This window comes from Choloepus didactylus, chromosome 6 (genome assembly GCF_015220235.1).
Source record: "Choloepus didactylus isolate mChoDid1 chromosome 6, mChoDid1.pri, whole genome shotgun sequence".
Taxonomy (NCBI): Eukaryota; Metazoa; Chordata; class Mammalia; order Pilosa; family Megalonychidae; genus Choloepus; species Choloepus didactylus.
In genome coordinates, this window is record NC_051312.1 from 31,755,496 (window position 1) to 31,782,982 (window position 27,487).

The 27,487-nt window shown below is 37.5% G+C and overlaps 2 protein-coding genes across 8 annotated transcripts in view; both read left to right on the top strand.

The window, feature by feature from the left end:
- The window catches only part of FNBP4 (formin binding protein 4), a 40,486-nt gene extending 38,041 nt beyond the window's left edge, over positions 1–2,445 (top strand). Inside the window, exon 17 of the mRNA XM_037838484.1 lies at positions 1,418–2,445. Coding sequence (XP_037694412.1) covers positions 1,418–1,508 — 91 coding nt within the window. The 3' untranslated portion in view covers positions 1,509–2,445. The remainder of the gene's footprint in view (positions 1–1,417) is intronic.
- A 681-nt stretch (positions 2,446–3,126) lies between these two features.
- The window catches only part of AGBL2 (ATP/GTP binding protein like 2), a 39,259-nt gene continuing 14,898 nt past the window's right edge, over positions 3,127–27,487 (top strand). The window contains exons 1-8 of one of the 7 annotated variants that reach the window (XM_037839941.1): positions 3,127–3,879; positions 4,050–4,175; positions 4,424–4,487; positions 8,272–8,406; positions 11,986–12,171; positions 13,504–13,611; positions 23,633–23,786; positions 25,157–25,939. In XM_037839941.1, the coding sequence (XP_037695869.1) occupies positions 4,140–4,175; positions 4,424–4,487; positions 8,272–8,406; positions 11,986–12,171; positions 13,504–13,611; positions 23,633–23,786; positions 25,157–25,939 (1,466 nt within the window). In that variant the 5' untranslated portion in view covers positions 3,127–3,879; positions 4,050–4,139. Of the gene's footprint in view, positions 3,880–4,049; positions 4,176–4,423; positions 4,488–7,854; positions 7,981–8,271; positions 8,407–11,985; positions 12,172–13,503; positions 13,612–23,632; positions 23,787–25,156; positions 25,940–27,487 lie in introns of those variants that run through there. The other 6 variants (XM_037839937.1, XR_005217435.1, XR_005217436.1 and 3 more) reach the window with 6 other exon arrangements.

Sequence of the window (27,487 nt, forward strand, 5' to 3'; positions counted from 1 at the left end):
CTGGAGGTTACTGTTATGCATTATATGGATATTCCTTTCTAGCTTCAAGTATTTTCAAAGAGATAGAAGGAAATACCTGAAAATATTGAACCTGTAATCCAGTAACCTTGATTCTTGATGATGATATATGTAACTATAGGTTTTATGGGGTGACAGTTTGATTGTGATAAACTTGTGACTGATATTCCCTTTATCCAGTGTATGAGCAGGTGAGTAAAAAAGACAAAAAAAAATTTTTAAACCAAATTTTTGTTCATATTTTCCTAATTTTGAAGGTAAGATACACATACTGAATTGGGCAGCATTGTTTGAATGCAACTAACTACTCATTGTCATGCATAAAACGGAAACAAATGCTGATGCAAGATTTCAAATTCTTCTTTAATAGGTTCTAACTTATTACTTCTGGATCTTGCACTTGCATCTTCAAAATGTAGTACTTTGAATGAGAATATCATATTTCCTTTTTGTCCTTAGAAATAACATTGTTCACTCATCAATCTTGAATTTGAGAAGATTCATCTAGGATATCATCTCTTAACATGGTAGTCTGTAGAGTCTAAAGTACCACTACCTGTCTCTTTGCATTCATCTTCTGCTTTGTTTTTCATTTCCCTGAAAGGTGATGCCATATTCTAGGCAACACAATAAGAAAATTGAGGGGTATTATATTAGTGGTGATTTCACTTTTGCATCAGTCTTGCAGGCAGTTCTATTTCTTTTTTTTAAATATTATTTTAGTCTTTTAGTATCATTGGGAATTGAGTAATGATTTAAAAATTCCTATGGTGATGAAATAGCAATCTGTTTCATGATATTTGGAGGAGGGGGCATGGATCATAAATATCCTATAGTGTATCTTACATTATCTTAAATTTGTAAAAGGGTATAACGCACTCATTCTGATAACTGCAAGACAATACATTTTAATCTTTTTTTTTTTTTTTAATGATTGACTATGTCTTGAAATATCAATCCTTTATGAATAATTAGAATGCCCAGAAAAGAAGCTCAAAAACTAAAATCGGGTCCACAGGTCCCTGATGTTATATTGAGAGTTTATATTTTTCTTGAAGAATTATAATTCCTATGGGCTAAGAAAACTTTTACAAAAAAAGTGTTTTATTCGGTATAGCTTTAATGGTGACTCTAGATACATATATATATGTATGTTGTATGTACCCTTACATATACATAAAATTATAGAAAGAGTATGTGTATCTTTGGTTGACCCATAAGAATTTTAAAATTTGATAAGAAATATGCTTGTATTTATTTAGCTGAGAAACTTTAAGCATTTTCATGAACATAAGTGTGATCAGATTTTCAGTTTCAGTTAGAGGTTCTTATTTCCTGGGGAATGAACAGTTTTGTGCTTTTTCTTTCCATTGAAGTAACCTATGTGTTGTTTTCACAGTGGCATGGCAGAAAGAAATGCTAATTTTGAAGCCCTTCCTGAGGATTGGCGAGCAAGACTAAAAAGAAGGAAAATGGCTCCAAACACATAATTTTTTAATTATTTTTTTATTTTTATTGTTTGTTTTGTTTGTGTTCATTTCAGAGTCTTACTATAAACTATAAATGTTACAGGAGAGAACATAAGAATTTTCTGGACCAAGAGCATACATGTACAAAGTTGTCATATTTGTGAAATTTAAATTTTCTGTTTTGCTAAAGGGTGAGGTCATTGAAATTGCTTTGACCTGGCTGCCTTTACTTTCACACTGGCTAGCTCAGCATGTTGGGTATATTAACCTCATCAATTTTGAACATGTGGGTTATAAGAATGACACTTCTGTAGATGATTCGGTGAAAAAAAGTGAAGGATTTTCCTGCCTAATAGGAGTGAATTTAGTTCTTCTACTAAATAAACTTCTTCTCACAACAAGTGCAATTAAGAAGGCAGTTCTGTATTCCACCTTCCTTAACTGGGATCTTTTTATTGGAATCTTTTTCTGACTTCTAGTCTGCCAGCCCTGAAGTGGTGAGGTCTGTCAGGTTGTTTTGCTTGTGCTGACAAATAGCACACTCCAGAGTAGTTCTTTTTCACAAATTCTAGAACTGAGAGCTCAGTCATTTCCACACCAGGTGGCATATTTAAAATTAAGTCAGCAGCAGCAGGTGTTCATGTCCTTAATTTTGAGAATTCTCCCCTTAAATATGTGGCAGTAAATGTAACAGGCGCTACTCGATGTATTAATGTATCTTCATTGTCCTATCCAGTTCCAAAATTCGCCTGCCTTCTTTGTGTGAATGTATTCTCCATAAATTTCCAGTATTTAAAAAAAAGCAGTTTACTGTTCTATACTTTCTATTGTATCACAATCAGGTAAAAGTCACTTTAAACTGAAGAAAAGGCAAATTGTGTTTTAAAGTTGTTTGTATTTCTCCAGTTTCCTTGTAAATTTGTATATATGCACTAATAAAGCTTTTTTTATACTTCTATTTGGTTGTCCTTTTGCTGTTCTAACCCTAGTACCCTATGGTTATGTAACCATGACTTATTTTAAGTCATTTCTCAATTGTTTTTTTTCTTATCAAATACAGTACATGTGCAAACATTGAAGAACAGCTTTCAGGAAAAAGAAGACCAACAGGATCTTGAGGTTGGGGAGTGGCAGGCCTCTACCATTAAATCCTGGAAATGATGTAATGTGGTTAACATTGGGCAGGGCCGAATGTAGTTTTAAACGTTTTTTTCCTGTGATTATGAAGTGATATATACTTATAATTACATTCATATAAAGTTACCCAGAGGTGATTAATAGTTTTAATTTTATTCCACTATATTTCTGTGCATAAATTTAAAATTTATCTGACCAGTGTCATTATGACATTGTATTGGATTTTATTTACCATGCAAATGTTGCAGTGACAAATTTTCTACATAAATTGTTTTTCTGATTATTTCCATACAGTAAATATTTGCAAATGAATTAAAAGCTGAAGCTTTCTCCTTAACTACCTACTTTAACTTGTAGGAATTGTAGGACACGTAGGAATTGCTGCACAACACTACTGCCTTTCTCACTATCCTCCCAGTATTTTGAATGTGTGTTTTTTAGAATATGCCAATTTGATAGTCAAAATGTGTGGATTTAATTTGCTAACTTTATTTCTTATACTTGCTTAGTGTAGAAGGTAATTTTCAACCTGGCTATGGGGTAGAGAGAACATAAGGTGAAAGGAAGAGGGTAAGCTCCCTTTTTACAATGTATGACAGTTAACCTAAAGCTAAGAAACAGCAAACAAGTTTGGGACTAATGATCTTGTCCAATTTCTAATACCCAGACGTGGGGCTGTTAATATTGTATGAAAGGGGGGGAATGCCCGAATCCTTGGTATCTGCAATGCTAGCCGCCGGGTTGAAATCTTGACTCAGGAGCTTTGGCCTCAGCCGTGTTCCCTACCCCATGCTTGGAGGTGGGGCCTGACTTCGGCGGAAACGGCCGGCCGCCTCGCCCTCTTTCCGCTTCCTCCACGCGGTTGCTAGGCTACCGGGGCCTAGCAGAAAGCCGAGGCCTGAGAGACCTGCCAGCGTGTCTTTGTCCGCGCCGCGCCGGGGCATCGCAGCGTTTCCCAGGTTCCTCTGCTGCCGCAGGCGCCGCATCTGCCCCCTGTTCTCTGCTCCTCACCACCACCCCGCAGCCAGGAAACGCTAAACCCCAGATTTCCATTTTCAGAGTCCATTCCCGACCCTGACTCTTTTCCCTCTACCCTGAGAAGACTTCTTCCCCACCCCCATTTCTTTCACTTTCCTACGGCGATTTGGTGATGGGTATCTTCCGCCTCACAGAGAGGGAAGCATGAAACCGGTGAGAGTCTTGGCCTCTCGGGAAGAGGCGGCGAGAGAACATGCAGCCTTGCGTAGCTCCTCAGGTGCGCTTCCGGACCCCAGCAGGGCCCTTGTTTGTCTGGGAGAGGCTGGCTTGGCAGGGAAGAGGTAGTGGGTGAGGCGGCAGGGTTTCCTACAGTCAATTTGGAGCTGAAGAGGAGGAGGGGATGTCGGCAGACTTTTTTTTTTCAGTTGTACTGTTCTGGTTTTGCAGCTGCCCCTGTGTAATCAGCTTCGGTTCTGGAAATTGGGCAGGGGGTGCTGATGTCGTTGACTGTTCTTCAGCATACCATGCAGAAGTAACATGTTCCCAGCATTGGAAACAGAACTAAAGCAGGAGGTTGGTACACACCCCTTTTCAGAAACGCCACAGAAATTCAGTGCAAGATCAGGAGGCATATCCTCGTGGCAACTTTTTCTAACTGGAAATCTTGATCCGAAAGATAAAATAATTTGCATGCATGTCTTTCACTTGGTTTGTTTACAGACTTTCTAAGGTTTATCCTCTGCAATGCTTGTGTAGCTTTTGTTAAGAGTTCAGTGTTATTCGAAGGGACTTTCCTGACTGAGATTGTCCTCTCTTCACAGACCCTTCCTGATCCCTATGAAGATTTTATGTACCATCATCTCCAGTACTATGGCTATTTTAAAGGTAATAACTATGTTCTCATCTAGCATCTCCTTTCCTGAGTTCATGTAGTGAATCGTTTCATTAACTGGTTACCTGGAAGAGTTGTCCTATTTTGTGTTTGGATAGACTAAGGCAGGAGATAATGAAACGGCTTACCTCAGATTCTTGCCTAAATTGGAATTGAATTCAGGGCTTCTGGTATACTATTTGATGTTGCCAAAACTAGATCATAAAGAAGGTAAAGAAATCATGGGTGTTATGAATCAAAGTTACTCAAACAAGCCTTATAACGTTAGTTGCCTTTTTTTAGTTTTCATAGTAATAAATTGGAATAAATTTTGTCAACTATTCATGTATTCATCCAAAACACAATTTAAAAACAAATTTTAAAACCAAGCTGTCCTAGATCTGATCTTTTGACAACCATGTAGCACAATTTTTTCTATGAAAATTATCACATACAGAAGAGTGTTGAAAACATACATACGCAGTTTAATAGTACTATATAGCAAATGCTTATGTAGCCAGCACTCAGGTAGATAATAAAATATTACCCATATTCAGAATCCCACTCATATGTCCCTCCCCATCAAATACCTCTCCCTGTCTCTCAAAGGTAACCATTATTTTAATTTTTCCAATAATTAATTCCTTGCTTCCTTCTTTAAATAGTTTCTAGTTTTGCCTTCTTATGAACTTGCTATAAATGCAGCCAGTGCTCAACATTATGTCTGTGGGTCTTTCACATTTTTATTTATAACTGCAATTCATACATTTTCATTGCTGAGAGTATACCTTCATATGACTATACTGCAATTTTATTTCTCTCTTTCATTGGTGCTGGATGTTTGGTTTGTTTCCAGTTTGGGGCTGTTATGAACAATATTGCTATCAGTGAGATACTGAGCTCTCCAAAGGGAAAAAGCTCTGATTTCCGTGGTGTAATTTCTCCCACCTTGGTCCATTTCAAGCTACCCACTTGTGTTTGCTAAAGCTGTTTGAATGCAATATACCAGAAATGGGTTGACTTTTACAATGGGGATTTAATAGCTTACAAATTTACAGTTCTAAGGCCATGAAAATGTCCAAATTAAGGCATCAACAGGACAGTACCTTCCCTGAAGAAAGGCTGCCACATCTGGGACACCTCTGTCACATGGGGAGGCATATGGCCAGCATCTGCTGGTCATTCTCTCTCATGTCTCATTGCTTTTAGCTTCTGGCATCAGTCGCTTCCTCTCTCAGCTTCTGTGGGTATATCCTTTTCACTCAGCTTCTCTGGAACTTCTCTGAGATTTCTGGGCCTTTTCTCTATATCCTTTATTCTCTTCTAAAGGACTCTAGTGGGTCACATCTCAATTGAAATAACCTAATTCGAAGGTCCCACCCACAATAGGTCAGCACTCACAGGAATGGATTAAAAGAAAATGGCCTTTTCTGGGGTACATGACAACTTCAAATTGCCGCACCACTTGAAGCCACTGAACAGAGTTTGGGAGAGATATACAGTGGCACGCTATTATATAGTATTTCCAATATATAGCTACAGTAGACATCAATAACCTCAAGCGCCTAGATAATAATAAAATGTAGTAAAATAACTAGATTAACAGATGGCTCACAAAATCCTAAAACTTTTTAACAGTTGACTCTCACACGCTGGTACGAGCCACTTTTAGGACATGACTGGTTGCTATGATATTCGTGTCTCTTGTGGAACATGTATAGGACTTTCTTAGAGTTTGTAATTAGGGGTGGAATTGCTGTTTCATACATAGAGCTTGTGCATTTTCAACTTTACCAAATACCACTGTTAGTTTGCTGGGCTGCTATCACAAATAATGGGTCAGTTTAAACAATAGGAATTTATTGTCTCACCATTTTGCAGCTAGAACAAGTCCAAAATCAAGGCTTGCTTTCTGCCCAATGACTGGTGTTCTTAGGCTGACTGCCTGCAATCCTTGGGGTTCCTTGGCTCTCATATCACGTGGCTGTGTCATCTCCTTTTTAGCTTCTGAGACTTCCTAGGTCTCTTTATAAGGTCTCCAGTAATCCACATTTAGACTCACCCTCATTTTGGTGGGCCTCAACTTAATTTAAAATAGCATCTTCAACAGCTCCTCTTTACAATGGATTCACACCCACGGGAATGTGGATTAAGATCAAGAAAATGTCTAAACTGGGGTGGATAATGCAATATCACAGTATTTTCTAATCTGGTTGTATCACCATTCCCACCAGTAAGAGGGTTTATGTTGCCTGCCATTCCTGTCAACACTTGGTATTATCAGGTTTTAAATTTTTCAGCCTGATGGGTATTATTGATATCTCATTGTAGCTTTCATTTACATTCCCCTGATTTCTAATAAGATTGAGCATCTTTTTTGACTATTTGAAGGTCCTCTTTTATGCAATGCCTTTTCAAGTCTTTTGCCCAGTTTTCTATTGGATTGTTTGTCTTTTCCTTATTGATTCATAAGAGTTTCATCCTTTATTCTGGTTACTAGTCATTTGTTGATCATGTGTGTTGTAAAAATCTCTCACTGTGTAGTTCATCTTGCTAGTTCATTTATGGTTTCTTGCTAACTAGAGGTTCTTAATGTAACTGACTTTATTATTTTTTCCTTCTTATCCTTACTCCAAGATTATGAAAATATTTTCCTATATTCTAAAAGCTTTTTTGTTTCACCTTTCACATTTAAGTGTTTGATCTACCCAGAATTGACTTTTCTGTATGTTGTGACATAGGGATCTAATTTAATTTCCTTCTCTGGTTAATGAATTTTTTCCAGCCCCATTAGTGAAAAGTACTTCCTTTCCCATTGATCTCCTATGCCACCTATGTCAAGTGTCCATTTATGCAAGGATCTTTTTATGAGTAATCTGTTCCATTGGTCTGTTTATCTATCCCTTTACTAATATCACCATTTCTTAATTACTATATGGCATTAACATAGTCTTGATATTTGGGAAGGTATGTCTTCTCACCTTGCTTTTTGCTTTAAAGGTGTCTTGGCTATTCTTGGTTCTTTGCCCTTCTATATAAATTTTAGAATTGACTTGTGATATTTTACGAAATTATTGGGATTGCATTGAATCTGTAGATCACATTTCACAAGAAATGATCATTTTTCCAATACTGGGTCCTTTACTCTATGAATATAGTGTATTTCTCCATTTATTTAGATTTTCTTTATTGTCTCCCAATAATGTCTCCCATAGTACTTAATATTTATATGCTATCATAAATGGAATCTTTTTACAATTTAATTCTAACTTTGTTGCTGCTATAGAAATAAAATGGAGTTTTTATATTGATTTTATTGCTGGATCTTGTTAAACTTCCTATTTCATTTTCTAAGTGATCATTAATTTGTTGAAAACTGAGTCTCCAGCTTGCCAGATTCAGCAGATACCCTCAGAACAAAGCAGCTTGGGCGGCAAAGCTCCTTCCCTCTCTGAATACCTGCCTTCACATGGATTTGGCTCTCTTGGCAACTTTTCCAGCTACCAGGTCTTTCTGGCTCCCAAACCCTTTCTCCTTCAACTATTCCCTGTTGCTTCTCAAGTCTCCTCCTCACCTTCTTGTTTCTTCAGCTGTAAAATGGGGATAATTAAGCTTACCTCATCTGGGTTGGAATATTCAAAGTGTGAAAGCTCTTTGTAAAGTGGGAGGTATTCATTGTAAAGTCTGTGGGGGTGGGGGTGGGGGTGATTTTGGTAGCTGTGGTTTCAGTATTGACCTAGATGTTAGAGGTGGTGAGCCAGCCCTCCAGCAACCTTAATTAAACTGCCTATTCTTTAGCTCAGAGAGGTGGTTTACCAAACTCTACTACACACCAGCATGTTTGGAAGAATAACCCTCGATTCCTGTTGAATGGCTCTTTTGGGGAAAGAGATGATTTGATACCGGACCCCCTGCAGAAGGAGAAGCTTCTCTGTGAGTAATCAGTATGTGTGACCCCTAGAACCCTCACTGCCTCAAGCAGCTCGCCAGGTACTCAGGAGAATGTGGCCTAGCATGGGAAGAACCAGGGAGCAGCCTTGGCCACTGTTTCTGACATCACTCAAAAAACATTCTCCCAAGATCAACCTTGGATTTTGGATTGTAGTTTTAAATGAAAATACTCTACATTCTGGATTATTGTTCTGAAAATTGTTGGAAAATTCATTAAGACTCTTGTCAAGAGTATTACATTGATTCTTCACACACAGTTGATGGATATATTTGTTAAAACTGTTTGCATAAGAATACTGGAAACTGATTCCAGCTAGCTTAAGCAAAATTAATTTATTACAGGGATACCTGATTCTTCAGAGCCCAAAAGTAGGAATACTCAATTCCTCCCTCAACCCATATCTAATCAAGTACCAACCCTCTTTTATCTCCACATTTAACCGTCACCCCTCCCCGAGTCCAAACTGCCATCATTTCTCACTACTGAAACAGCCTTCTGATTTGTCTCCTGGCTTCTCCCCTTGTTCCACAGTGCCCCCCGCCCCCAAATCCATGTTCCACATAGCAGTGTTCTATGTGCAAATCTGATTGTGTACTTTCTCTACTTAAAATCCTTGAATGACACAGGACCCAAAGGCCATAAGATATAACACTGATCATTTTTACAGCAAAAAGTAAATTTCTGTGAAGAAAAAGTACCATTAAAAGAATAAGAGGACAAACTGAAAAGGAAAAAAATTGCAACAAATATACCATTTCCTTAGCATACAACAGCTCTTACAAATCAGTAATTAAAAGATAACCAAGTAAAAAAATGTACAAAAGACATGAGCAAGCATTTCATAGGGGAAAAAAAAACACACAGATGGTCGCTAGCTTATGAAAAGATGCTCAACTTCACTACTAATTTAAAGATGCAAATCAAAATGTCAGGGTACCATTTTTTAAAATATGATATTTGGGCAAAAAAAAACATTTTTAATTATGCCAGGGTATGGGAAACACACTTTCTTACACTCATGTTGGGAATGTGAATAGACTATATTAGGAAGGCAATTTGGCAATATCTGTGAAAATTAAAACATTGTTTAGCCCTTGATATAGCAACTCCATTTCCAGATATGTCTTGTATATGCTTGCACAGACCAGTACCCAGGAAGCCCTGCCACTCTTTGTCCCAGAGCTCCTGGAAGAGAGTAGAAAGGCAGGGGTTAGACTGGTCAAGGTGGGATGGCCCAGGAGTCACCTGACCTCCCCTCCACCCCGTTTTCTCCCACCCCCTTTGCTGATACTCAAAATTGCATTAATAAGAATGGTTGTGACACTCCCTTTAACTGGTGTCTAGGCAGATGAGTAATAAAATAATGACAAAAATATATATATAAATAATAGGGGAGATAAGGGGTTCAGGATGGTTTGGGTATTCTTTTTTTTTTAACTTTTTAATTTATTTTTCTTTATTTTGGAGTAATGAAAATGCTTAAAAATTTATTGTGATGAATGCAAAGCTATATGATGATACTGTGTGCCACTGATTGTGTACTTCGGTTGGATTATATGTGTGTGAGTATAACTCAATAATATTGAATTAAAAAAAAAGAATGGTTTGCCAATCTTTATATAATAAAACACGTAAAACGAAAAACAACCGGTAGAGGTAATACAACAGTGTGAGTTAGTGTGAGTCAGAGTATAATTGATAATCTGACATTTTTTTTTTTCTGTGTTGATCATTGGAGTGAGGAAGATTTTTTTCTTTTATCTTTGAAGTGAAGCATTTTAAGTTTCTCACAAAAAAGGATAAAGGAAAAAGGAATGGGTTAAAATCTGTTTATAGAAGAAAAAAAAACATATGTATAAGGTTAGAAAATCCAAATGGTAGGAAAAAAACAAAAAATGAAAACTAAGCCTTCCCTGTCCACTCCTAATATAACAACTGTTCTTATAATTCCATTCAGAAAAAAAAAAAGGGGGATGAGATGGGGTAATATACCCTCATACATTCATACATGTCTATATATTTTTTCTCCTTAATTACTCACAGGGGATCTTATACATACTCTTCTTTACTTTGATATTTTTTGCTTAATAATATGTCTTAGAGATCCTTTTCATGAGCACGAAAAGATCTATCTCATTCTTTTTAAAGGCACCTATACAATCCATCTTCTTAAGGTATCATAATTATTTTAACTCACCTTTTGGTGGATGTTTTGGTTGTTTCTACTTTTTTGTTCCTTTGAATATTGCTGTATTGAGTATCTTTGTATATGTTTTCTTGATGAACTTTTGTGAGAAAATCTGAAGGGGAAAATTCTTAGCTGTGGAATTTACTGGATCAAAGAGTATTTGTACTTTGAATCTTAATAGATGCTGCCAAATTGCTTTCCAGAAAGATTGCACCCATTTGTCCTCTTGCCAGCCTGTTTACTCATACCTTTGCCAGGATGAGTGTGAAAACATGTAATTATTTTTCTTGTCTATTAGGTGAAAAACTGTTGTCTCCTTGTCATTTTTATTTATATTTTTTTAGTTATGAGTGAGACTGAGCAACTTTAACATCCTTTCAAATGTTTATTAACTTTTTCCTCTTTTTCATTAAACTGTGGAGAGAAGATTTAGATAGAATTTCAGGGGCATTGTTGGAGGTGGAAAGGGATGGGGAGAAAGTCGGCAGAAAAAGGAAAGACAAAGATCCCATTGACAAACTGTGCCTCCTTCCTTCCTCTTCCTAGGGGTATCTCTTTATCCTCAGCTGTGCACAGACACATAGAAGCTGTGAACAGAGGTGTTTTGTGGTCTTCTAGACCAGAAAACTCACTCTTTCATGGAAGCGTGTCTTCACCCCCTGCCCTCACCACAAGGGCCCAATGTTACCAGACATCCTGGGGTTCGCATCTGATGGGCACCCATGGGGCCTTCAGCCTTCCATTCCTCCTCTCATTTCCTTTCTTTTTCTTTCTCCTTGAAAATCTTTTCCTCCCTTTTTTTCCTTAATTCTCTTTCCCAAGGCCCTCCTCCTTCCTCTCATCTACCCCTTCTCTGCCAGTCCCCTTTCTGTTTTCATTGTTTTATCAAGTTTCTCTGTCCTTTGAATGGTTACTTTATGTACTGGAAGTTTAATGTGCAGATTGTCTCACTGTAGTTAGTAAAGTTTCGTACACATTTTCCTAAAATGTTAATGAGTGAATTGAAAGTTCCCTCTTTTACCTCTCAAAACAAAAATAACAAAACACATTAATTTTTTATTCATGTGTGACCCACTGTTCAAATGTCTTGGACCCATTAACTTTATTTTTAAAAACAAAAAGACTTCCTCTATCTTACCATAACTTTACATTTAAATACTTAATATGTATGCAGAATTTTAACTTAACATTTTATAACTTTGAATTTGTCATTCTGGACTAGATCTTTTTGAAAGAGAAACATGTCATAGGATTTGTACATCTGTGCAAATATTTTAATACAGCACTTAAAGTTACTCAGTTGTTATAGTTGAGCAGTAAGTTCTCAAGGAGGAAAAGAAAGCTTTTTACTTATTCCTTTTCCCTTTGGCAGATTCACTTATGCTGAATTCACCACTTCTTAAGAGCAGACAGCTTCTTTATGATGAGTTGAGTGGAGTAAACCCACGTCTTCGAGAGCCAAGAGATCTCTTTGCCTTTATCTCTAGCAGTGGGTCACTTCAGGCTCCAAGATGGCCAATAGAATGTGAGGTCATCAAGGAAAACATTCATCATATTGGTAATGTGATTTATGTGTTGTGTTCTCGCTGTTGTGACTATCACAAGAACTTCATTATAACTCCTGCATGAAAAAGTATAAGGATGACAGATTCAACATGTGTTAGCTCATTCTGAAATGTTTACACTCTGGAAAACTGATATGCCGTCACCAAAATCAAAGGAGACGAACGTGTAAACTAAAATCCTTCTGAGTTTATAGGAATGGGGGGATACCTTCCTAGAAACCAAAATATTTAAACACTTACATCTGTTTTCTAGGTTATTCCCATATCAGTAATAATACGCTGGGTTGAGTGTTATAAGAGTTGTATTTTTATCAGTCTTGGTATAATTGGTGAAGACCATGAGTGCATGCCAGTCTTGGAAGATTTGGAACATGGTTTTTATTGTTTTTAATTATAGTTCACGTTTATTGGAGCTTTTTATTAAAATGATAGAGGCTTCTTTTATGACATCGCTGGTCATACCTATGAACTCTTGGTACAAGCACAATCTTTGACATTCATTTTATGAAGCATTTACAGGAATAGGTTGTATGGAAACCTAGATAGTGGAATTGAGTGGGTATTAGTTGAAGATAGAGAATTCCTGTGAGGTTTAGTACAGGGTCCCAAGGATACAGACAAGGGAGAGAAAAAGGTGGGAAACTGGAGTTTAATATTCAAGTTTTTGTCATGATAATCCATTAAACCACCAAGTTTTTTTTTTTTTAATTTCAAGGAAACCTAAGTACCTTATTATTTAAACTGAATTGTCAATGTCTTGTCACTCCCCATCCCCTTAAAAAAAGGAAATTAGCGTCATCCTTTTCTGAGTTGTATCTTATATGCCCTTGGCTTTCTTCAGTGTTCACTCTGCTTGTAATGATGTTGAGAAGTTGCCCAGGTCCCATGTGAGAAATGTCTTTTAGAATTCAATGCTAATGAAAAAGACTTGTTTCCTCTGAAACAGTTGGTATACTTGCTTCTCTATGGTAATAGAAAATATGTAGCTGATGATGTTTTCCTGACTTTAAGGAAGCTCAGGGCTAAATTTTGAAAAGCTGTTGCAGCAACTATATTGACCTTTCTGGGGGCATATTTTTCCTTGTCTTATTTTTCAGTTTTCTGTTTAGATTTTATTATCTCATTGTATATGATTTTTGTTAAAAGTTTTCTCATAGCCTTTATAGAAAGAAGCAAGTTATAATTACTTTACAAACAAACTGGAAACTCAGGGTGGGAATTTGGTTTGATTCAAGCAGATTGGCCATTTGAATAATTATGATTTTAATTTTATATCAGTTCTGATAAAGTATCTTTTCTATTCTTTCTTTTATGTCTTCTTTCAGAGTGGGTTCCTCCTCATGCGGAATATTTCTATCAACCTACAGGGAATGAAAAGATACCAGAAATTGTAGGAGAGGAAAAAGGCAGAGTTGTCTATGAATTAGATTCAGGTATTGTCATTACACTGAACAGTGAGTGATTACTCATGACAAAGTTATAATAATGGAAAATTCATAGTTTAGTGATTAACTGTCTTTTTCCAGACCAAACTGAGTGGGACCCCTGATATTCATGACCAGTCAACTTTAAAATTTCATTCGTTTTTTAAAATGACAGTACATTTTTCTTAATGTCTTCAGTCCATTTATACCTTCTTCCTTGTTCTTTCCCTTCCTGAAAACCAAATGTTGGCTCATCTTTGGGGAGCTTGCTTTTCTTTTTTCCACCTCCTGCATGAAGGAGTACTTTGTTGTACGTGCATCTGGCTGTCATTTACTTGGTGGTTTCCTAGTTTAGGTTGCAGGCTTCCTAGGGGATAGAATCCAAGCCTTTTATAAAAATATGCAGAACACTCTACCCTGCATCAAAAAAGTACATGTTCTTTTCAAGCACACGTGGAAGATTCTCCACAATAGACCATATGCAGGTCATTAAGCAAGTCATAATAAAAACTGTTAACAAACATGGGAATAGAAAGAACTTCCTTAAAATGATAAAGAGTATCTATGAAAAACCTACAGCTAATATCATACTTAATAGTGAAAATATAAATATTTTGCCCCTAAGATCAGTAAAAAGCAAGGATGTCTGTTCTTACCACTTCTATTCAACACTATAATGAAGATGCTGGCCAGTGGAGTCAGGCAAGAAAAAGAAAAGGCATTCAAATTGCAAAGGAAGACCTAAAATTGTTAGTTCATGGATGAAATCCACAAAAATACTAGAACTAATAAATGAATTCAAGATTGTAGTATACAAAAGAAATAATACAAAAAAATAATGATTTTTCATCTATATGCTAAGTAATCTGAAAATGAAATTAGGAAAACTCCATCCACAATAGCTTCAAAAGGAATAAAACATTTGAAAATAAATGTAACCAAAAAAGTGCAAGACTTGAAACGCTGAAAACTAAAAATATTGCTGAGAGAAAGCGTGGCATTTTAAAATTTAAAAGATCTAAATAAATGGAGAGATTTTCCCTGTTCGTGGATTGGAAGACTCAATATTGCTAAATGAGAGTTCTTCCCAAATTTATCTATAGATTCAACACAATCCCTTTCAAAATCCCAGCAGGCTTTCTTTTTTTTTTTTGCAGAATTGAACAGACTGATTCTCAACTTTATATGAACATGCAAAGGTCCTAGAATAGCCAAAACTATTTTGCAAAAGAAGGAACTAGGTGGACTCCCACTTCCCAACTTTAAAACTTAACATAAAGCTACAGTAATCGAGACAATGTGGTCCTGGCGTAAAGAGAGAAATATATAATAATGGAACAGAATTGGAAGTTGTTCTAGTTTGCTAATGCTGCCAGAATGCAAAAACCAAAAATGGATCAGCTTTTATAAAGGGGGTTTATTTGGTTACACAGTTACAGTCTTAAGGCCATAAAGTGTCCATCAACAAAGGGTACCTTCACTGGAGAAAGGCCATTGGCATCCAGAAAACCCCTGTTAGCTGGGAAGGCAAGTGGCTGACGTCTGCTTGCTTACAGGTTGCGTTTCAAAATGGTGTTCTCCAAAATGTCTGCATCAGCTTCCAACAGCCATCTTCAAAATGTCTGTCTCAGCTCCAGCTCACTCTGAGCTCCTTCTGTCTGAGTTTATATAGTGCTCCAGTAAACCAAACAAGGTCCACACTAAATAGGTGGGGCCATGCCTCCATGGAAATTATCTGATCAGAGTTATCACCTACAATTGGGTGGGTCACATCTCCATAGACACTTAACCAGTAGGTTCCAACCCAATCCACCCTAGTACATCTGCCCCCACAAGAATGCATTAAAGAATATGGCTTTTTTTGGGGGGTGGGGCATAAATATACAAACCGGCACAGAAGTCCAGAAATAAACCCTTACATTTATGGTCAATTGACTCTCAGCAAAGGTGTCAAGCCACTTTAATGAGGAAAAGATATTCTTTTCCATAAATTTGCCGAGACAATTGGATATCATACAAAAAAACAAACAAACATGAGTTTAGACCATTACCTTACAACATACATAAAAATTAATTCAAAACAGATTATTGGCCTAAATGTAAGAGCTAATACTGTAAATCTTTTAGGAGAAAACTTCATTTTGAATTAGGCAAAGAGTTTATATATACAATACCAAAAATTTGATCCATAAAAGAAAAAATTGATAAATTTGACTTCATCTAAATAATAATTTTTGCTCTTCAAAAGACACCATTTATTTAATTTTGTGTGTGTGGTTTTTTGTTTTTTGTTTTTTTGTTTTGTTTTGCTTTGTGTAAGACACCATTTACAAAATGAAAAGACAAACCACGGACTGGGAGAAAATATTTGCAAATCCTACAACTCAACAGTAAGAAGAAGCTGAACAACCCAACTAAAAAATGAACACAAGATTTGAATAGACATTTTACCAAATAAGAAATACAAATGGCTGATAAGCACATGTAAAGATGCTCTACATAATTAGTCATTAGGGAAATGCAAATTAAAACTACAGTGAGATACCACTTCACACCCACTAGAATGACTATAATCTGAAAAGACAAGTGTTGGTGAGGATGTGAGGCATGTGGTAATAGTAATATTTAAGATAGAAAGAAGAGGAGGTAATGCTAAAGAGCAGTGAGCCAAAGACTGAAATAATAACTTCAAGTAAAGGAACTAAATGTTGAATCAGTTATTGCAGAATGCACAGTTGGTAAAAGGGAGAGACATGGGGAGGTAGAAAGCTGCCAAGAAGGGCATCTTTTGTCATGCCCCCAAACAATCTGATGCTCTTTGCATACACACTCAGTTACCAGGGCTAGTTAGAACTTTTACAGAGTTCTCTACAGTTGGGAAATGCTGTATTCAAGAAACAGAAAACAAAACAAAAAAAATTACCACCATTTAAAAATCAATCTCTGCTTAGTTAACAATGATCAGAAAGAAAATTATTATATTGGAGGAGGGATATGTACCAAGTTCAGTTAGTAGAAATAGAATGTGTTAAATCAGCAGAGTCAGGGGTGACTCTTGGAGAAACAACCAGGAATGGGAGGGAGGGAGGGACTGCAGTGTTTACATTCCCTACAACTATAAGAATATGATGAGCCAATTATAGCCGAGAGCCGAACTGTAATGTAATTGCCCATACTCCCTTCCCGGCTGCCTTGATTGTGAGCTCTCCTCATGTGAATAACATTATGGTGGGGAAAGCCACATGCAAATGAAGTAAATAGGTGACACAATTCATAATCTACCTAGCCTCACCTTATGGAATCTCTGAGGAGGGGTTTGGGAGACACTGGACAAAATACAGGAGCATGAGTAGATGGCTTGGGTTGTAAATAAAAAGGGACTACAACCTCAAGAAATTCTTGAGTGTTATAAGCCTATTTTACCTCTTACTGACCTAGTTGTAGTCACTTTCAATAAACCAGATGACCAAGAATCCACATTGCTACATCTGTTCTATTTAGAGATAATACTGTAAAGGAGGAAACTCTAGGACTGCAAGATGATAGAATTCATTCTCCTGATACGGCAGCTTTTGTGAATTGTCCTGTTAGGCACAATTATGGCAGCTGCCTCAATCGTCTCTTCCCTTGGATTCATCAAGGAAAATTGTGCCCCACCCTATTGGAGAAATGAGGAAACAATAAACTGGAAAGATGAGACTTCAGGGAGAATTCAGGAGTTTTGTCAGTGTGGTAGTTTGAAGTTGTGTGTACCCCAGAAAACCATGTTCTTAAAGTTAATCCATTCCTATGGGTGTGAACCCTCTGAAGTAGAACCTTTTGATGAAGTTTCTTCAGTTAAGATGTGATCCACTCCAATCAGGATGGGTCTTAATCCTATTCCTGGAGTCCTTATAAGTGGAATGAAATTCAGGCAGAGAAAGCGAAAGCCATGGAAGCAAGAAGCTGAAATCAACAAAACTGGAAGAGAAGGGAGAGACCAGCAGATGCTACCATTTGTCTTGCCATGTGACAGGATTGCTGGCAACCAGTCTTCAGGAAGAAAGCATTGCCTTCATAGTGCCCGAATTTGGACATTTCTCAGCCTTAAAACTGTGAGCAAACAAAATTCCCATTGTTTAACCCAGCCCATTTCGCGGTATTTGATTTGAGCAGCCTAGGAAACTAAAGCAGTCAGTTTAGGGGCTCCAACGCAAGTACATGCTACAAGAAAAGTGGGGAAAAAGGAAGAGGACTTTATGAGAAATGTAGCTGTGGGTTTTGAATCAGATCTTCTTTAATGTTATGAGAAAATATTGAAATTCCTGTATTAGTGAGTTCTGGTTGCTGGTCTGCTATTGATTGCAGTTCCATGAAGAAACTGAATGGTATGGGGCCCCAGCTTTTCATCAGATTATGTATACTTGTGCTTCTGCCTCTGCTTCTGCTTCATTGGCCACTTGTTTTCTGCTTTCACTCAGTTCTTTATATGCTTGCTTTCTCCTTTGCTCTCAATTAATATACAAATGTTTACTGGGAAGATCCCCACTGGAACAAGTTTCCATACAGAAGCAAAAGTCATCATTATCTGAGCACATTCACTAATGAACAGACTACTTATAAAAGCAGGCCCCAAACAAACAGTACTATTTGTTTAATGCTAGCATAAATCCTGTTCCACCTTTGTTGATATCGGTCAGTTGCTGATTGATGGATATTGTTAATATCTGACAATATAATGCAAATATAATAAAGGTTAATGACAAAGTAAAATTGTGATCTTTACAAGAGAAACAGGATTTTATGAAGTTGATGAATTTTGAAGAATTGTTTGACTCACTTTCAATGCCATTGTTAAATGAAGATCTAAACATTTTCCATCAGTTAACAAAGAAAAAATCAACAAAATGTGACAAAACAGGTTCTTTTGGACAGATGATATGAATATTTTGGGTCAAAGTAAAGTCCTTGGGAAAGCTATGAAACCCTAAAAATAGGTAAATCAAAGATGTCATATAGCAGTCTCACTGAATTTTGTCTGAAAAAATTTCAAACACCCCCCCAATCAACATTTGATTCATTATACCAAGCATTAGAATGTGCTTATACGTGATTTTGCTAAATATGATTTAAAATTTTTAGATTGAGTTTCATTTTCAAGATAAAATTACAATCAAAACCATTCTCTAATAAATATTATATTTCTGTTCCCCTTTTAAAAAAATTCACCCATGCCAGTTACTCTCAAACTTCTATTTTCATTATATTTAAATCTAGAAGGATATACTAAAATATTTTATCAGTGTACTTTTTTTTTTCTTTTTAATTTTTATTGGGATTGTTCAGATACCATACAATTATCCAAAGACCCAAAGCATACAGTCAGTTGCCCCTGGTACCCTCATACAGCTGTGCATCCATCACTGCACTTAATTTTTGTTCAATTTTTAGAACCTTTTCATTACTCCAGACAAGAAATAAAGTGAGAGATGAAAAAAGAAAAAGAAGAAAAAAAGAAAAGGAAATTCGAATCCTCCCATATCCCTAACCAACCCCCCTCAATTGTTGACTCCTAGTATTGGTATAGTACATTTGTTACTGTTTATGAAAGAATGTTGAAATACTACTAACTGTAGTATATAGTTTGCAATAGGTATATATTTCTTCCCTATATGCCCCTCTGTTGCTGACTTCTAGTTGTATTGTCATACATTTATTCTGGTTCGTGGAAGATTCTAATATTTGTACAGTTAATCATGGACATTGCCTACCATAAGATTCAGTGTTATATGTTCCCATCTTTTGACCTCCAGCTTTCCTTCTGGTGACATATATGACTCTGAGCTTCCCCTTTCCACCTCATTCATGCACAGTTTGGCACATCTTGCTTCCAACACCTCTGTTCATTTCCAAACATTTAAGTTCATCCTAGTTGAACATTCTGCTCATACTAAGCAACCACTCCCCATTCTTAAGCCTTGTCCTATATTTTGGTACCTTATATTTCATGACTATAAATTTACATATTATAGTTAGTTCTTATCATTGAGACCCTGCAATATTTGTCCTTATGTGTCTGGCTTATTTCACTCGGTATATTGCCCTTGAGGTTTTGTCATCAACCCTTTTTTTTTTTTTTTTTTTTAAAGATGGTTTTGTTCACACATCATACATTCCATCCTAAGTAAACAATCGGTGGTTCTCTGTATGGTCACATATTTATGTGTTCACCACCTTCACCACTGTCTATATAAGGGCATCTACATTTCTTCCACAAGGCAGGAGGGAGAGTCAAAGAAGGTAGAGAGGCAAAAGAAAGAGGAAAAAAGACAGCTAGGAAGTAGCAAAAGGAAAAGTAAGCTTAAATCAAAGTAGAGTAAAGAGTCAGACAACACCACCAGTGTCAAATGTCTAACATGCCTCCCCTATCCCCCGACCTTATCTGCATTTACCTTGGTATATCGCCTTTGTTACATTAAAGGAAGCATAATACAATGATTCTGTTAGTTACAGTCTCTAAGTTTACGTTGATTGCATCCCTCCCCCAATGCCTCCCCATTTTCAACACCTTGCAAGGTTGACATTTGCTTGTTCTCCCTCATAAAAGAACATATTTGTACATTTTATCACAATTGTACACTCTAGATTTCACCGAGTTACACAGTCCCAGTGTTTATCTTTCCTCCTTTCTTCTGGTGTCTCACATGCTCCCAACCTTCCTCTCTCAACCGTATTCATAGTTATCTTTGTTCAGTGTACTTACATTGCTGTGCTACCATCTCCAAAATTGTGTTCCAAACCACGCACTCCTGTCTTCTTCTATCACTCCGTAGTGAGTATTTAGTATTTCCCGTAGGGCGGGTGTCTTGTTCACAAAGTCTCTCGTTGTCTGTTTGTCGGAAAATATTTTGAGCTCTCCCTCATATTTGAAGGACAGCTTTGCTGGATATAGGATTCTTGGTTGGCGGTTTTCCTCTTTCAGTATCTTAAATATATCACACCACTTCCTTCTTGCCTCCATGGTATCTGCTGAGAGATCCGCACATAGTCTTATTAAGCTTCCTTTGTATGTGATGGATTGCTTTTCTCTTGCTGCTTTCAGGATTCTCTCTTTGTCTTTGACATTTGATAATCTGATTATTAAATGTCTTGGCGTAGGCCTATTCAGATCTATTCTGTTTGGAGTACGCTGCGCTTCTTGGATGTGTAATTTTATGTCTTCCGTAAGAGATGGGAAATTTTCATTGATTATTTCCTCTATTATTGCCTCTACCCCTTTTCCCATCTCTTCTCCTTCTGGAACACCAATGATATGTACATTATTGTACTTTGTTTCATCCTTAAGTTCCTGGAGACATTGCTCATATTTTTTCATTCTTTTCTCCATCTGCTCCTTTGCGTTGTAGGCTTTCAGGTGTTTTGTTCTCCAGTTCTTGAGTGTTTTCTTCTGCCTCTTGAGATCTGCTGTTGTACGTTTCCATTGTGTCTTTCGTCTCTTGTGTTGTGCCTTTCATTTCCATAGTTTCTACTAGTTGTTTTTTTTTGAACTTTCAATTTCTGCCTTATGTATGCCCAGTGTTTTATTTACAGCCTATATCTCTTTTGCGAAATCTTCTCTAAAGTATTTGAATTGATTTAGCATTAGTTGTTTAAATTCCTGTATCTCAGTTGAAGTGTACGTTTGTTCCTTTGACTGGGCCATAGCTTCATTTTTCTTAGTGTAGGTTGTAGTTTTCTGTTGTCTAGGCATCTGACCTCCTAGGCCACCCCAATCAGGTTTTCCCAGACGAGAACAAGCTCAGGTCACAGAAGGAGGAAATATTCAGTATCTGGTTTCCCTAATGGTTTTTCTTAGAGGATTGATACGTCTGTGCTTTTCTGCCTGGCAGGTATACCTGTCAGCTTATCACCGGCTGGTGTAAGAGGGTGTGGCCTGTGGCTCCCCTCCCCCAGGCTTTGGGGTCTGGTTCCAGAAAGGCAGGCAGTAGAGCTGGGCCCCTACCTTTCCTCTTGGGAAGCTGTGCCCCCTCCAGAGAGGACACTGCATATCAATAAGTTCTTTGTTTCTCTGACTGCTGATCAAAGTGTTTTGATTTTAAAATGGCTGAGGCTGTCTTTACTGCAAAGCACTGCAGGCTGAAAACGGCTGAGGTTTTCTCCACAGAGAGAGAAAGGGACAGAAAAGCTCCTAGGTTCCCCCGTCAGCCAGAGATAGCACCCGATCCTCTGGGCTCCCCGTCCTAAGACAGATACGTCCCCCGACTCTCCCAAGGTCAGTTGTCACCAAAATCCTCTGTCTGCTTGTCAAGGATTTGCTGTCTGTATTGAGCAGTTAACATTAAAACCCTAGTTGAAGCTGGGCTGAGAGAGCGCTGCTCTCTAGCACCACGAGGCTTCCGTGAGGGAGGGGCTCTTGGCTCTCGGCTCCCAGCGCGGCTCTGCAGTTTTTACTTACAGATTTTATGCTGCGATCTCGGGCATTCCTCCCAATTCAGGTTGGTGGATGATGAATGGACAGTCACATTTGTCTCCCCACAGTTATTCCAGGTTATTTACTAGTTTTCTGGTCATTTATGAATTGGTCCAAGGGGTACTAACAGTCTTCCACTCCTCTCTATGCCACCATCTTAGCTCCTTGTATCAGTGTACTTTTAAAATATCATTTTTCGCAATATTCTTTTAAATTAGGGTTTAAATGGGTGCAGGCAGTATCTAAAAAGTCAAGGATAATGATGCAGCAAAGGAGATGCTCTAAAACATAGCAGTAAATCTTCATGACCTTGGATTTAGCTATGGATTCTTAGCTATGACACCAAAAACATGAGCAACAAAAGAAAACATAAATCATTTGTACTTCATGAAAATGCAAAACTTTTGGGCACCAAAGGACATTCTCAAGAATGTGAAAGATAACCTACAGAATGGGAGGAAATCTTTGGAAACTATATATCTGATAAGAGTTTAATATCCAGAATATATAAATAACTCCTGCAACTCAGCAATGAAAGGCAATCCAATTAAATATTGGACAGAAGACTTGAATAGACCTTCCTCCAAAGATATACAAATGCTCAATAAGGCACATGAAAAGATGCTCAGCACCAGCAGTTATTAAGGAAATGCAAATCAAATCCACAATGAAATTTGGATTGCTGTTACCAAAAAAACAGAAAATAATAAGTATTGATGAGGATGTAGAGAAAGCTTGAAACTTTATATATTGTTGGTAGGAATGTAAAATAGCTCCCCTGGAAAATAGTTTGGCAAGTCATCAAAAAAAAAAAAAAAAAACAAACCTGTAAAATTACCATATGGCCCAGCAATTCCTCTCCTAGGTATATACCCAAAAGAATTGAAAACAGGGACTGAGATATTTGTACACCAGCATTCATAGCAGCATTATTCACAGTAGCCAAAGGATGGAAGCAATCCAAGTGATCATCAGTAGATAAATGCATGAACAAAATGTGACATATACACACAATGGATTATTACTCAGCCATAAAAAGCAAAGAAGTACTGATATGTACTACAACATTGAAGAACCTTGAAAACATTATGCTAAGTGAAATAAACCAGACACAAAGGACGAATATTGTATGATTCTACTTATATGAAGTAACTAGAATAGGCAAATTCCTAGAGAAAGAAAGTTAATTTGAAGTTACTAGGGACGGGAGGAAAGAGGAATAGGGAGTTATTGCTTTCTGGGTATAGAGTTTCTGTTTGGAGTGATGAAAAAGTGTTGGAATTAGATAGTGGTGATGGTGAATGTAACTGAAGTGCACACTTAAAAATAGTTTAAATGGCAAATGTTATATGTATTTTATTAAAATGTTTGTTTTAAAAAGGTAAATGTTCTAACCCACTAAAGGACTTCAAGAAATATGTTGTTAGAAATTAAAAGTTCCAGCAAGGACAACTGAAAACTTGAATATTCATTTTTGCTAAACTAGAATAGTGCCCAACATGTAGAGGAGCTCAATAAATACTTGTTTGATGAATAGGCTCTGATTGGAACCTAGCCTAAATATGTCTCTTTAATCTTCAGTGCCCACAGAAGGTTCCTGTTTCACTAGTTCCAGAGTGGGAGGCAAACGAGGAATTATCAAGGAACTTGCTGTCACGTTGGAGGGACCAGAAGATAATACTCTGCTGTTTGAATCAAGGTTTGAGAGCGGGAATCTGCAAAAGGCTGTCAAAGTGTGAGTAACAAAGTGGAATTTCCCAAATGGATCCTGATTGGAGAAGTGCCTGACAGTTATCTTCAGGAATGATATTAAGAGTCAGAAGTGTTTGCAAAAAAATGAAAGGTGATACCAAATGCTTATGAAGATGGAGAAGAACAAAATAATTGTGACTTCTTTTCCCAGATTAAAAAATTATCTAAATTGTTTTTTCTGCTTATAAAAGAAATTAGTACTCATTTAAAATTTGTATTTATAAAAATATATAACATGAAAGGTTCAAGTCCCATGATCATACTTCCTAGATACAGTAACTGTTAACAGTTTGGCATATATGCCTTAATTTTTCTCTGCATGTGTGTATGTACATATATACAAATTATGTATTTTTTTTTAAATAAAAATAGGATAATGTTACACGTACTGTTTTGATAATTGCTTTTTCCACTTAATAACCAGGTGTTTTTCTGTGTCAGTATCACAGGTATGCCTCATGCATAAGAGTACATATTTTTCTGTTGTATGGATATTCTATACCTTATATAACCAGTCCCCACCTGATAGGAATTTGAGATGTTTGCAATTTTTTGCTTTAATGAATTAATAGAAATCATATCCTTATAATTTATTAAGTATTTGTGGTTTTGTGGGATAAATTCCTAGAAATGAAATTGTTGGGTCAGAGGATTTGAGCACTTTAAGTACTATTAAAGTTATCGCCAAATTGCCCTCCACCATGATTTCTGTTCCCATCAACAGTGTATGAGAGAGCCTGTTTCCCAGTGTTTGAATGCCAGTCAGAGAGGAAAATGACTTCTTATTTTAACTTGCATTTCTTTAATTATGCATGTAGGTAAATATCTTTTCATGTGGTTATTGGCCATTTGTATTTCCTCTTCTTCAAGTTAGTCACACTTCTTTTAAACAAGCTTAATGCATTCCAGAGATGCCCCCTCATCTTCAAACTATTATGGTAATCAGAGATAAAAATAACACAGGAAGCGGGAGGATCTCCTCCACAGTGGTGGTCTCCAGGATGCACCTACTGCTCAGTGTGTTTCAGAGAAATGTATTAAAGTGTTTAGAAACCACTACTGAGCACTTGGTAGAGAGATACAAAGCAGCCCACAGAACTCCCAGACAGGCTGTGCCATAGCATGAGTTTTGGGACTCTTACTGTCCCACCCCCAATAAACTTTCCTTTCCCAAGTTCCTGCTAGCCTAATATGTGAGTTGGAGAACTAGGTAAATTTGAAAACAAATATTTGACATCTCAAGTTTTTCTGTTGTAATAAGATCTATTTTTACCAGGGGAAAACGTTTTCCCAGTTTTTTTTTTAAGGAGAGTATCAGGTTACAGAGATATTCTTCAATTTTCTCTATTACAGAGACACCTATGAGTATGAACTCACCTTACGAACTGACCTGTACACGAACAAACACACTCAGTGGTTTTATTTTCGAGTTCAGAACACCAGAAAAGATGCCACCTATCGCTTCACCATTGTCAACTTGCTGAAACCCAAAAGCCTTTACACCATAGGGATGAAACCACTCATGTACTCCCAACTGGATGCCAACACCCACAACATTGGCTGGAGGAGAGAAGGAAATGAAATCAAGTACTATAAAAACAACATGGATGACAGGCAGCAGCCCTTCTACTGTCTCACATGGACCATTCAGTTTCCATATGATCAGGACACTTGTTTCTTTGCACACTTCTACCCCTATACATACACTGATTTGCAATGCTACCTCCTGTCAGTGGCAAACAACCCCATCCAGTCTCAGTTCTGCAAGCTCCGAACTTTATGCAGGAGCCTAGCAGGAAATACTGTCTACCTGCTCACCATCACCAACCCATCCCGAAGCCCTCAAGAGGCAGGTGCAAAGAAAGCCGTGGTCTTGAGTGCAAGAGTCCACCCCGGGGAAAGTAATAGCTCTTGGATTATGAAAGGCTTTTTGGAGTTCATCCTTAGCAACTCCCCAGATGCCCAACTCCTCAGAGATATCTTTGTCTTCAAGGTGGTTCCCATGTTAAATCCAGATGGAGTGATTGTAGGGAATTATCGGTGTTCGTTGGCCGGAAGGGACTTGAACAGACATTATAAGACCATTTTGAAGGAATCTTTCCCTTGCATCTGGTACACCAGGAACATGATCAAGAGGTGAGAGTCTTCTTTCTGTGAATGCTGTTAAGACCTAATGTCAGATTACTCCCATTTGATGGAGTATGAAGTCTCTATCAACACTATAGAAATTGAGTATGGCTTTGGAGTCTTTACCATTCTCTTTGCAGCTTTAGGTTTGTTCATTTTCAGACTTTTAAGCTGTATCTTATGTTTGGGTTGAAACTGAGCATGTGACATTTCAATGACAGTCATTTCACTGATAAGTGAATGATTGAATGGAAAAGGTCAGAGATCAGAGGAGTTCACAGGATGGCACTTGTGTAATAATAATAGTAGTTAACAATTAGCCATGCTTATGTGTGAAGTGATAGGCACTATTCTCAATGCTTTACAATATGATACATTAATAGTCACATTAACTCTTGCAGTAAACACAGTCAATACCCCTATTTTATATGTGGTGAGGAAATTAAAGTATACAAAAGTTAATTTGCCCAGTGTCTTACAACTAGAAAATGACAGAATGGATATTTGAACACAGGCTGCCTGGTTCCAGGTCTGAGTTCCTTATCACCATCATATATTGCTTCTTATGAAGAAAGAAAAATAATTCAATTAGTGTTTTTCAAGCTCTCTGTAAAAGCAGTTGAGGGCTATGGTGTAACAGGGCACCCACCTTAAATGAAAACATAGCCTTTGAGAACAGGTGAATGCACACCTTCTAACCATATGTGTGTGAAGGAATAGGAGCAGTGTTGAACTATTAGGCAAAGTGGCCAAGAGCATGTGTTTGGGAGTCAGACAGGCCTGGGTTTCACAGCTGGTTTTTCTATTGGTTGGCTCTGTGGCCTTGGCCAAGTAATTTAACCTCTCTGAGCTTCAGCTTCTTCATCTTTAGAATGGGGGTATTATATGTGCCTTGTATGGTTACTGTGAGGATTAAATGAGATAAGCCAGGAAATCAATTTCACATAGTACTCAGCACACTGTAAATGTGTAACAACAGCGGCCATTGTTGGCATCCTCTTCATCCTATCATCGTCATCATGGAGAAAGTGAATATGCTTGGTGGGTGGGAATGGTATCCTAGGCAAGCTCTTTAATAGATTTCAAGTAATAGAAAGCCCCTTGGGCTAGCTCTAGTAAAGCAGATAATTTTAGACTATAGCAGGTGATCAGAAGAAAAGAAGAGCCCTAGTCTGGGAAAGCAAATGCTTTCTTTGGTTCTGTCTTTTTCATCCCTGCAATTAAAGTCTCACTGTCTCTCTCCATAGGCCTGCACCAGGGTGGGCTTCCTTTCGATAGGTTTCCTCCACTTTCTCATTACTTACACAGGACCCCTTTCCACATCAGGACTTTTCCATTTTAAGTCCCTCTGTCTGGCCAGGGCAAGGGGTGCTGGTGACATGTTTACAGCACTGACTGAGCGTGGGGGCAGGGTCCCTAAGAAGGCCAGAGACGCCAGAGAGGAAGGCATTTCAGCAGTGATAGGCATATAACCAAGGGCCTCAGAGTTGGGAAGGTGCTGCCCTGTGGCAGTTCAGATTGTGTGGAGCACTGAAGCCAGGGAGTAGAAAGGTAAAA